Consider the following 11,339-nt stretch of genomic DNA (forward strand, 5'->3'; position numbering starts at 1 on the left):
CCTGCTGCACGTCTCACCCAGCAGGTTGTTGCTGACTAATCCATGTTTGCCGACTGATTTTTCAATTAAGGTCAAGGAAGCTGTTCCACAAAGCAACATCTCATTTCTGCTCTTCAACACCTCGGTGCCTCCCCACGTGTATCACATCCAGCAGCTGGGGCCCATGGAGGACTATAGCATCCGTGTTTCCTGCGGGAATGAAGTCGGCTGGTCAGCGTTTAGCCCCTGGATAACTGCCAGCACCACTGAGGGAGGTAGGAAACGAGTAGCAAAGACCAAGAAGAGTTTCCTGGCCTCAGTCATGCTGTGGGCAGGACTGTCTGGATGCAATGCTCATCCAGAGTCATGGTTGTTTATGGGGTGGGACTTCTCAACTCTGTTGTCTGGAGAAAGGAAATTTACCCACTGGTGGTCACCTGCTGGGAATATTAAAGGCTGTAGGAAATACCATGCACTTTCTGGTTGAGCTACAGCTCATTTTCCATCAGCCTGCCATGTCCCTGCACCCAGCCACCCGGCTCCCCTCACCTTCTTCCTCTTCGATCCCTGCAGCTCCCACCACCCCACCCCTGAATGTCACGGTGTCGTTCAATGAATCCATCTCCTCCCTGGAGATCCGATGGGTGAAGCCGCCCCTGGGGAGGATCCACGGGGAGCTGCAGGGCTATCACATCTGGTACAGGTGGCAGAACTCCAAGGGGTTGGTAAGTCACCATGGAAAGGGGGAAGAATGTGAAAGTCTAGAAAAATCCTGGCAGGCATCAACCAGGGATGTGTGGTTTGGTCTTGGCACTTGCATATATTCTTTTTGGAGCTTATTTGTCTGCTGTCTGTTCTTTCATCTGGGCTTTTTTCATACAAATGGTCTCTCTTGCTTGTGTTTATTGAACTCATGGTTAGAGCTACATGATCTTTAAGGCCCCTTCCAACCCAAAGCATTCTATGATTCTGGGATTAATGTTGGGAAAAAGCAGTTCTGCCTAAAGGAGACAGGAGGTTTGCTGCCACGGCCCCTGTTCTCTAAAACAGAAGTGAGATGCCTTTCCAGAGTTGACAGTCTTTGGTGTGGCCTTTGGAGCGGCAGCTGAGGTTTAACAGCACCTCTTGGCACTTTCATCAACAGAGTCAATCATGAGGTGTTTGGGAGAACTTGTTCCCTGGATCTGGAGTCGTTCCTTACTCAGATGGGATTTATTCCGTGTGTTAAGTCATCCACAAACCCATGGCGCAGAGTTTCATAGCTCATGGAACATTTTGGTGCCTGGGACCCTGTCCATGAGTGACTGAGGTCATCTGGCACAACCTTGCTTGCCTTTCCCAGGATTTGGGAAGTAGCCTTCATGAATTTGCTATGGCAAGGTTGGCCTGACCTTGGTCATCTCAGCTATTGGGCAGAGGAGTCTCCTGTCTGGTCAGGGAGCCTCCGGATCATTGCACAGATGTGTCCAGCTGTTGCCTCTGCCCTGTGGTTTGGTCTTCCTCTGTCCCAGTCTGAGAGCACAGAGACGCACTGACAGCCTGAACCCAGTGTGGAAAAAGTGACTCAGACCCTTTTTTTGTAGGATGCTGCATTTTCTGTTCTCCTTTTGCACTTCTGAAAAAGAATGTAGATAGATGCAGACTGAGTGAAGTCAGGGAAACAATATTATGGTCTTGTGACTAGCACAGAGAAAAAAAAATGCTGACATATTTGTCATCTCTCAAGCAGAAAGCAAAAAACAAGACTTGGCCTTTAAACCCTGGGAGATTGTTGTTGTTTTTATAAATTCCCCCACACCAAATGCTTACAGGGTGAACTCTCTGCTTGGGTTCCTGGTCTAAAACCAGTCTCCTTAAGGCTGGCTTTCAGGACATTCAAAAAGCTCCTGTGGAAGGGAGTGAGCTGAGGTGAGGGGTCATTGTGCTGGTGACCTCGGCTCTTTGCAGCCCAGAGGAAGCAGCCGTGTTTGGTGCTGCTTTCCTTCCTCAGTCTCCAGGTTTTATGGAAAGCAAAACGGGGTGTCAGAGCCAGCCTAGGGTAGAGACCAGCATGTCTTTTTATTGGGGCTGTCACAGAATTAAGACCAAAGTAACTACTGTTGTAACAACCCCAGTACTATAAAGGAAGGAGGATACTGTATTTATGTGTCAGCAGGGCCACCTGCAGGCCTCTTCTCTACAACCAGCTGAAAAACTGCTTCAAAACCTTTAAAAAGAGTTGTTTTATTTTATTCCTGTTTGAGCCAAGGCTGCCAGAGTTGGGATATGAAGAAATTCTTCAAGTACTGCAAGACTCATAAAAAATCCATCAACTTTGGCAGTTGTGTCCTGCCGGAGCGGCTGTCTGCTCTGCCAGCACCCTCACCATAGTCTGCTTGATATCAGCCAGGCTCTGTCCTCAGATGACCCAGCAGAACCATCTGTCATCCCAAAGGAGTACTTTTAGGCTGGTGGTAGGGAAAGGATCTTGTTTGTGTTTCCACCAAAGGATGCCAGGACTGCAAACAGCAAGCAGTTCACTGGAAGTAGCTCCCATTTCCTCTCCTTCCCTACTGATCCCTGTCAGCTGCTGTTTTTGCTGGGACTTGGGATGTTTAGCCAGGGTAAGGAGCTGGCCACAGCAGCCTTCCAGATGTTTGGGATGCCACTAGGCAGCTGTTTTGCAGCTGGAGATTGGCAGAGAGCAGCAGCAGCACTTTCTTAGCTGAAGAAGGCCAGAAAAAGACAGGGAATTTGCAGGGAAAGCCTTACGTTTTTACCAAGTACAAAGGTTTGTGCCATGGCTTGCATCCTTCTTTGCTGCTGGCCAGGAAAGGCTGTGGCATGTGGCCACGAGCCACAAGCATCCCTGGCTGGCAGCGAAGAGGGGTGTGAGTCACTGATGGCCACAGCGACCATGGTGAGGGCTGGGGTCAAAATCCATGTTACCATCAAGGCATGAAACACCTTTCCCCCTTCCTCACGAGATGGCTTTCGTGCCTTTCTGCTGGCTGAGGCCGCTGGTCCCGCTGCTGGTTCCAGCAGCACCAGGACTGAAGGGGAAGCGCCGCTCGGCCTCTTTCCCGATCCCATCCGGCTCTTCAGACTGGGCTATTCTTCTCCATAAATAGTTGGGAGCTGCATTTCCTCTGGGCTTGTGAAAGCACAGCAAGGCAGAGGTTGGACAAGGGGTTGATTCTCAAGGAATCTCTGGGGTTCCCTCCTGCTGTAGGGACGTGCTGCTGTCTCCCCCAGCCCAGACTTTCCTTCCCTTCCTCTCTCCAGCAGAACATCTCAGCCCAAGCCTGGCAGAATGCCAGCGTGGCCATCCTGCCCGTGGTTGCCACCAATGCCACCTGCTCCATCGCAGTGGCCGCTGTCACCAAGGGGGGAGTGGGACCTTTCAGCAGCCCAGTGAACATCTTCATCCCTGACAATGGTAAGGAGATGCCCATCTCTGCCCTGGGTGTGTGAAAGGATGATGGGGAAGTACCTAGGGCATGCTGTTCTTGCCCAGTCAAGGACATTTGGCATCCCTCCATCCTCCTTCAGATGCTTTCCCAGGCTGTCAATGATCTTCAGCATGCTTTGGAAGCCAGGAGATACTCACTCTCCACATGCAGCCTGAATCCTCATGACCTCTTCTCCCATGTAACTCTTTGGGCTTTTGTTTCAGCCCCTGGGAAATCCTCCTCCAGTCCTCCCCCCAAGCTTTAAACTGGAAGAGGGGAGATTCAGGTTAGGCATGAGGAAGAAATTATTCACTGTGAAGGTGGTGAGACACTGGCCTAGGTTGCCCAGAGAAGCTGTGGCTGCCCCATCCCTGGAAGTGTTCAAGGCCACATTGGATGGGGCTTGGAACACCCTGGGTAGAGGTGTCTCTGCCCATGGCAGGGGGTTTGAGCTTAATGATCTTTAAGGTCCTTTCCAACCCAAACCAGTTTGGGATTTCACGATTCTGTGATTGGTGGCTGCTGCAGGGGCCAGCTCTATTAATGGGATATTTTTTCAGGATTAATAACCTCAGCCACCTCTTCAACTCCAGCCTTGGGGAATGGAGACTCCTTTATTGTAGCCCTGGGCTTCATCTGTGGGACGATTGCTGTCGGGCTGGTCCTCTGCTTGTCTGTGGTCATTCAGAAAAGATGCACAGAAACAAAATACGGGTAAGTCAAAGGGAAAACAGGCTGGGAAGGTGCCTGGAACTGGGCAGGTTGCAGGCCATGAGGCTGGGTGCAGGCAGAAGGCTTCTGCCTCCAGTACTGACGTCATTCCCACAAATGGCATATTTTTTTTGCCTGTGGTGAGGCACTGAGTGTATTTTTACTGCAGTGAGGGTACTTCCCCTCCCTTCCTTAGCCCAGCAGTTCACCTTTTGCTCACTATTGCTATTTGGAATGGGAAGTAAACTTTTGCAGCCTTGGCGTTTTGAGACGGAGGTGGGAGAGCAGCAGTGCAAAATGTCCTGTGGCCTGGAGAAACCCCTCCTGCCTCCTCACACGCCACATCTGCCACCGCACTGCTGGTTTAATGATGTGGACAAAGGGCTGTTTGCTGCTACAATAAGCCAACACTACTCACTCACCCTCGTGACTTTCCAAGTGGCCTTTCACTGCCCTGAGCTGCAGTTCGTGTTTCACAGTTGTTGTGCCAGCAGCTTTTCTTTTAAGAGTTATTGCTTGGGTCTCCACTGCCAAACTGGAGATGGGATTTAATTAACTCTTCTGGAAGAGCATCATGTTAGCAAGAGAGTTTGTTGAGCTGGTGAAGGAATCCCACCTACTCCCTTGGCATCAGCCCCATCATAGTTTGCAAGCTGGTGATACATACAGATCTCTTTCCTGACTGGTGTAGCATTTTGTTGCGTTGTTGGCTTCCTGGGAGGTTCTGAGGTTTTGTTTACCAGAGCCCTGCAGGGCCCCATCCCAGGGGCTTTGCAGAGCATCCCCCAGCAGCGTGCCCATCACCACTGCTTCAGGGCCATGCTGTGAGGCTCCCTTCAGGTTCTTTTTGGCTAAAGTATGGGGTTGCATGTGCTGGAGCTGTGCATCAGCCAAGAGTAGAGATCTCTTAGGAGGCAGTAGATCTAGGCACCTGCTGGTACAGACAACTCTCCAATTAGGAAATGAGTATCCCATTTCCTTCCCAAAACACCTCTATGACTCACTCCTTGACAGATCAGCCTTGTTTATCCAGTAGCTGTTTTGCTCGGACCTCGTAAGCCGTGGCACGGAATCAGTAAGAGGGAAACGAAGATGAGGGTGACTGTGTGCTTCCTCCTCCACTACCCATAGTGGAGGAGAACCAGCCACATGTGGCCCAGCAGGATCTGCTTCTGTCCCACCAGGAATGCTTTCAGCCGAAACGACTTGGAGCTGGCAGTGAGCTACACAGCCAAGAAGTCCTACTGCCGGAGAGCTGTTGAACTTACACGTAAGAGTATTTTTTTATCCCTCTGGAAGGAGGTTGACAGAGACACCACGGCAACAGATGTGTCTGATTGGAGGTGACCTGAGCTCCTGTTCCCCTCTCCCACAGTGGGCAGCCTGGGTGTCAGCAGTGAGCTCCAGCAGAAGCTGCAGGATGTTGTTGTGAACAGAAACGCCCTTAGCCTGGGGAAGGTGCTGGGAGAGGGTGAGTGCTAGGGCTGGAGAGCTGGGGATGGACCTATGGGGCAGGGAGTGCCACTGTTATCTACATCATCTTAAATGTCATCATCTTATCTAAACTGTGTTCCTACCTGGAAAGGTTGGGTCAAATGATCCTTGAGGTCCCTTCCAACCTGGCATCCTATGATTCTGTTATGATCCTCCAGCTCCAGGGATATGGGGGAGGTGGTGGGTCAAGGTGACCAAGTACCAGGATGTCCTTGGAGCATTTCCAATCTTGGAGGACATAGTGGTGTCCTGAAAGGTTGTGCTTTGGGTCATGGATGCTTCTTTCCCATGGTGCAGGGGAGTTCGGGTCAGTGATGGAGGGACATCTCAGCCAGCCCGAAGGTGCCCCACAGAAGGTGGCCGTGAAGACCATGAAGCGTAAGTTGTCACCCTGGCCTAGCAGAACTTGACATTCTTTGTCCTAGTGGGTCCGGCACTCCTGCTGCCTGTCTCAGAAGGTGCTCTCTGCATCCTGGCACCATTTTGTGGGGATGCTGATCCCTCTGCCACAGCTGCTCATGCCAGTTGGGAAGGGGAACTCATATTTGACCACCAAAGATGGCAAAGAAATGCCAGTGGTCCCTTCCCCCTGCCCCATGCAGGAGCTGTGCTGTGAAGGGAGATGACAACAGTGGTTCAGGGGGTTAAAGCTCTTGGGGTTTGAAACCTGCTCCTTTTTCTCTGCTTCCCAGTGGATAACTTCTCCCAAAGGGAGATAGAAGAGTTCCTCAGTGAAGCAGCGTGCATGAAGGACTTCGACCACCCCAATGTCATCAGGCTTCTAGGTATGGGATGTCACTTGTCTCCTCCAGCTGGGATCTGGGAGCTGGACTGGGGAGGGCTCAGATCCCGGGGGGAGTGTGGGGCCTTTTCCCACCGGGCCATGCAACCTCTCAGTGTTTTCCAGGCGTGTGCATCGAGCTGAGCTCCCAGCAGGTCCCCAAGCCCATGGTGATTCTTCCATTCATGAAATACGGTGACCTGCACAGCTTCCTCCTTCGCTCGCGGCTGGAGATGGCCCCGCAGGTAACAAGCATGGGGAGCAGGGGGCCCTATGTCTGTGATGTGGGACCTTGCCCCTTTTGGCAACAAACCTGCCTTTGTTTTCTGAGAACATCAAGAGGACTTGGTCATAATCCTGCCTCTGCTGAGTGGCAGTGGTAGGATACAGCTCCACCAAGCCCATAGGACTCTCACCTTGCCTTCTTTAGGCTGAACAAGCCCAGTTATCTCAGCTCCTCCAAGTACACCATCTCTTCCACCCCCATCCCAGTGCCTCACAGAATAATTCTGGTTTGAAAAGACCTTGAACATCATTGAGTCCAACAATTAACCCAACTCTTTTGAGTCCAGTGCTAAGCCATATCCCTCAGCACCACATCCACATGGCTTTTAAGCACTTCCAGGGATGGTGATTCAATGACCTCCAAGGGCAGCCTGTTCCAGTGTGCAATTACCCTTTCAGTGAAGTTTCTTGTGATATCCAAAATATCACCAGTGCCAAATTAAGGGGAAGAAGAGTTTCTCTGGACCTGCTGGCTGCTCTCCTGCTAGTGCAGCTGGCTACAAGGTTGGCCTTCATTGGCACAAAGCCATGGTGCTGGACCACAGTCAACTTGCTCTACACCTGGGTCCTTTTCTGCAGAGCTGTTTTTTTAGCCAAAAACAAGCTAGGAAAGGGATCATCCAAATAGGTTTGTGCTGTCTAACCTGCACCTTCCCTCCCCAGTTTGTGCCCCTGCAGACGCTGGTGAAGTTCATGGTTGATATCGCCCTGGGGATGGAGTATCTGAGCAGCCGGCAGTTTCTCCACAGGGATTTGGCAGCTCGAAACTGCATGTGAGTTTGTTTTCCATTGATGAACACCAGCAGAAGCCTGGTGGTTTTACAGCACAACTCGGCTTCCTCCACAGAACCCCCCCCCGGTCTTGAGAGCCCTGGGGAAAGATCTCAGCCTCGGATTTCTTCTTTACAGTTTGGCCTGTTGAACTTCTTTGATGTTGTCCCTGTTCCCTCCTGGCAGGTTACGGGATGATATGACGGTGTGCGTGGCAGACTTTGGGTTGTCCAAGAAGATTTACAGCGGTGATTACTACCGCCAGGGCCGGATAGCCAAGATGCCAGTGAAGTGGATCGCCATTGAGTCCCTGGCTGACCGTGTCTACACCACCAAGAGTGACGTGGTATGTCCCAGTGGCTGGGCAGCCAGGAGGGCAGGAAGACAGAGCTGGGGACCCATCCCTGGGTTCAGTTGTCTGCACTTTGTCATGGTTGTGACAGCCAGAGGAACAGGAGGCTTTTGGTGATGGGACACACTGACCTTCCACTGCCTGCGCAGCGCCCTGGAATATGTTTATTGAGTGGGCCACTCGCCTCTTCTGTGGCATGGCTTGCTATTGCCAAGTCTGGGGAGGGCAGGGCTAGAGTGAGAGCTCTCAGCATTGTGTGAGGGCCTGGCAGGCGCCGGGCAGTGACCTTTCCCCATGAACAGCCTCATTCATTCCTCTTGGAAGTGCTCTTTCAGCAGTCTCTCCCTTTGTCCCCACAGTGGGCATTCGGCGTCACTATGTGGGAGATCGCCACCCGAGGGATGACGCCCTACCCAGGGGTGCAGAACCACGAGATCTACGAGTACCTCTTCCATGGGCAGCGCCTGAAAAAGCCCGAGGGCTGCTTAGATGAGCTGTGAGTCTCATAATTCCACCTAGGGGCTGGAGCACAGCCCCCTTTGCTCACCCTCTGCCTGCAAACAACCTGCACGTCCTTTCCCTAAGCGCAGGTGGTTTCTGGGGGGTGCTGCTCTTTGTGCTGCGTGGCTCTCAGTTGCTGAATGTCCTTTTGATCAGCACATGACAAATTAATGTGCTGTGGGTTTGTGGCTTAGCACTAAATTTGGCAGAAAGCTGCACACGGCAGCGCAATCCAACCTGCACTCCCACCTGCCTCTCCAAGTGGCTTAAGATGGGTCTGTAGTGGAGAGGGAGTCACCTCCCACCTCACCTCCACCATTTTTCCCACAGCTTCCAGAAACACTAGTTATTAAAGACTGGATTTTTTAAAAAATTGCAAGGATTTAACCTTTTCTTCCTTGTGGTACTGACAGGCAGAGAACTTAAAAGAACACAGGTTAACTCTCAGAGGAGAGCTGGTCAGAATTACATCTTCTTTGACAAATGTTAAAAAAACTTCAAGCCCTTTGATATTTGCATAATCTCCCAGGTTCTGACGTGTCTAATAAAAGCCAGGTCCCAAAGCACTGTATCACCCAGGGAGGACAAAGCATCCTCTTCATTCCAGGCAAACTGGCACACAGAAATCCCAACGCATGTCCCAGGAGAAAGTGATGGATGCAGGGCTGGCACAGAGGGCTGAGAACCATGGGAACTGCTGAGGTCACCTTGCTGGGTCCTGCAGGGAGAGGAGCAGTGCCCTCTGCACTGAGGAATCAGGCTTTTTCTTATTGTATTTAGTATTTTGTAATTAAGATGGTTTTGGCCAGAAGGTCTTGGCTGGTGATGCCCTTCTCTGCCCCACAAAACTCCCTCTAGTTACTTAGCGCCCTCCAGTGCCTAAAAAACGTGAATCTGGAAAGGCAAACCTCAGAACTTCGCATTTCTGAGCAGTTCAGTGGGGGTTTTTCTCCTGTGTTTTCTTCCTGAGTTTTTCACTGGTGCTGTTATAATTGAAAATATTTAACCTCACCGTGGCAAAAAGCTGCAAATACAAACCCCTCAAATTGGCAAAACTGCTCAGAGTGGCACAACACATCCTCCAAGGCCCCTCTCCAATGCCTGTTCCGGAAGAAAGCAGGCACTAGGCATTCCCACAACATCCAGCCTGGGAACAGGCACCTGTGGGAAGGACAGGAGGAGGACTGGGTGTCCTGGGAGCAGAACTGGCTTGCCCAATTTGGAGAGAAGCAGGGAATTAGCCCCTGTAAATCCCATAGCCCAGCACCTGGTGCTCAAGGCCAGGTTGGATGGGGCTTTCAACAACCTGGTCTAGTGGGAGATGTCCCTGCCCATAGCAGAGGGGTGCAACTAGATGATCTCTAAGGTCCCTTCCACCCCAAACCACTTCATGATTCTATGATAACCACACTCCTCTCTCTATTCCCAGCTATGAAATAATGTCTGCGTGCTGGAGAGCTGACCCTGCTGCCCGTCCGACGTTCTCGCAACTGAAGGTCCACCTGGAGAAGCTGCTGGAAAGCCTACCCAAAGGATCCAGAGACATCATCTACATCAACACCAGCCTGCCCGAGGAGAGCCCGGATTCCACCCAGGATTCAGGCTTCCCCCAAGCAGACTCTGATTTGGACCCTGGCGATGCTGGCGAGCCCTGCCCTGCCCAAGCCTCGGCAGCACTGGTGGCTGTGGATGTCCACCACAGTGACCCGTGGGGGACGAGGTATGTCCTGGAGGAGCAGCTCAGCGGCCTGGTGGAGGAGGCCTACGTCCCACTGCTGCCTGAGGGGACAGGGACAACTGGCGAGGACTCGGCATGGAGCCAGGCCAGCACCTTGCCTGCTGGCAGCTCACTGGTGTCTGGGCTGGCAGATAGCTGCCTGGAGGACTCCGAAGTGCTGCTGTGAAAGCAGGAGCCTGGTGGAAATGGGCTCCCAGAAAAGGACAGAGAGGGTATATTTTAATAAAATGAAGGGGTTTATTTCTTCCTGCGTGATTTTCATAGCACGGTCCAGCTCTTCCCAGGAGCTTTCCTGTGCTGAAGTCACGGAGGAGTGTAATTAAATGCTGTTATTAGTTTTGCTGTATCAGGAGGCTCTGAGTTCCCCACAGCACAGGTGAGAGGCAGCCCTGACCCCCCAGGGGGAAGAGAGCACGGACAGGGCAGAGATGTGGGGAGCTGCCCTGTGCCACCCCACTTGGGGTTGGCTTCCCTCCATCCAGGCAGTGCCTGCCCCAAACAGCAAGGTGGGGTGCAGCCCACCACCCCAGGCTGCAGCCAGTTTGCCACTGCCTTTTTTTCTCCTCTTTTTCACCATTTGTTGGGGCTTTTTGGCTGGGTGCCCCTCTGCATGCCCTGGGCCCCAGCCCGCTGGGGGATTTCACACCATGAGACGTCCCCATGGGAAATTGTGAGCGTGGAGCCTAAACAGGATCAGTGGGGGCTTCAGAACTCCTTTCTCCCAAATGCAGGTTCGTGTCTGTGTACCCAGGAAACCATTGGTCTTGTTGCAAGGACAGGAAAAGAAGAGTCTGTAAGGGAGGGTCAGGAGGGATGGAGCTACCCTGCTCTTACCCTGGTCCTTCCCATCTGTCCCTTCTTTTTATTTTTCCTTTTTTTAAATTTTTCCCATTTTTTTTCCTTAATGGGGACTTCTGCTCTTTCCAGAGCAGGGGCTGCTCTACAGCCGTGCCCAGCAGATGGAGCAGGGACCCCGCGCACTGCATGGCCACCTCCCCTGAGGGGGAGACAGGCTGGGGAAGGGGTGCAGGGACTGGGAAAGGGGGCACAAGGGCTGGGAAAGGGGTATGCGGAGGGGGTGGTGCAGGGGTCCCGTTGCGGACACGCACGTCCTGGGGACAGTCCTGGGGATGCTGGCAGCAGACAGAGCCCTGCCTGGTGTCCCGAGAGGACGTGGAGGCGGCTCGGGGATGCCCGGTGCATCCCCCTGGAAAAAGCCGCGCCGGGAAGGGCGGGGGGCGGGAGAGGGGACCGGTCTCCCCGGGGCGGGGAAGAGCCGCGGCCTGTCCCGCCCAG

At 52.6% G+C, this 11,339-nt stretch overlaps 2 protein-coding genes across 2 annotated transcripts in view; both read left to right on the forward strand.

Moving 5' to 3' along the window:
- The window catches only part of MERTK (MER proto-oncogene, tyrosine kinase), an 18,106-nt gene extending 7,897 nt beyond the window's left edge, over nt 1-10,209 (forward strand). The window contains exons 7-19 of the mRNA XM_010004697.1: nt 71-254; nt 553-704; nt 3,244-3,397; nt 3,971-4,124; nt 5,306-5,391; nt 5,497-5,592; nt 5,913-5,993; nt 6,308-6,400; nt 6,523-6,641; nt 7,345-7,454; nt 7,639-7,798; nt 8,164-8,300; nt 9,735-10,209. Coding sequence (XP_010002999.1) covers nt 71-254; nt 553-704; nt 3,244-3,397; nt 3,971-4,124; nt 5,306-5,391; nt 5,497-5,592; nt 5,913-5,993; nt 6,308-6,400; nt 6,523-6,641; nt 7,345-7,454; nt 7,639-7,798; nt 8,164-8,300; nt 9,735-10,209 — 2,001 coding nt within the window. The remainder of the gene's footprint in view (nt 1-70; nt 255-552; nt 705-3,243; nt 3,398-3,970; nt 4,125-5,305; nt 5,392-5,496; nt 5,593-5,912; nt 5,994-6,307; nt 6,401-6,522; nt 6,642-7,344; nt 7,455-7,638; nt 7,799-8,163; nt 8,301-9,734) is intronic.
- Nucleotides 10,210-10,228: 19 nt separating this feature from the next.
- LOC104395335 (fibulin-7-like) overlaps nt 10,229-11,339 on the forward strand; it is a 6,527-nt gene continuing 5,416 nt past the window's right edge. The window contains exon 1 of the mRNA XM_010005027.1: nt 10,229-10,255. Coding sequence (XP_010003329.1) covers nt 10,229-10,255 — 27 coding nt within the window. The remainder of the gene's footprint in view (nt 10,256-11,339) is intronic.

Source organism: Chaetura pelagica, unplaced genomic scaffold (genome assembly GCF_000747805.2).
Source record: "Chaetura pelagica isolate M959 unplaced genomic scaffold, ChaPel_1.0 scaffold171, whole genome shotgun sequence".
In the NCBI taxonomy this organism is placed as follows: domain Eukaryota; kingdom Metazoa; phylum Chordata; class Aves; order Apodiformes; family Apodidae; genus Chaetura; species Chaetura pelagica.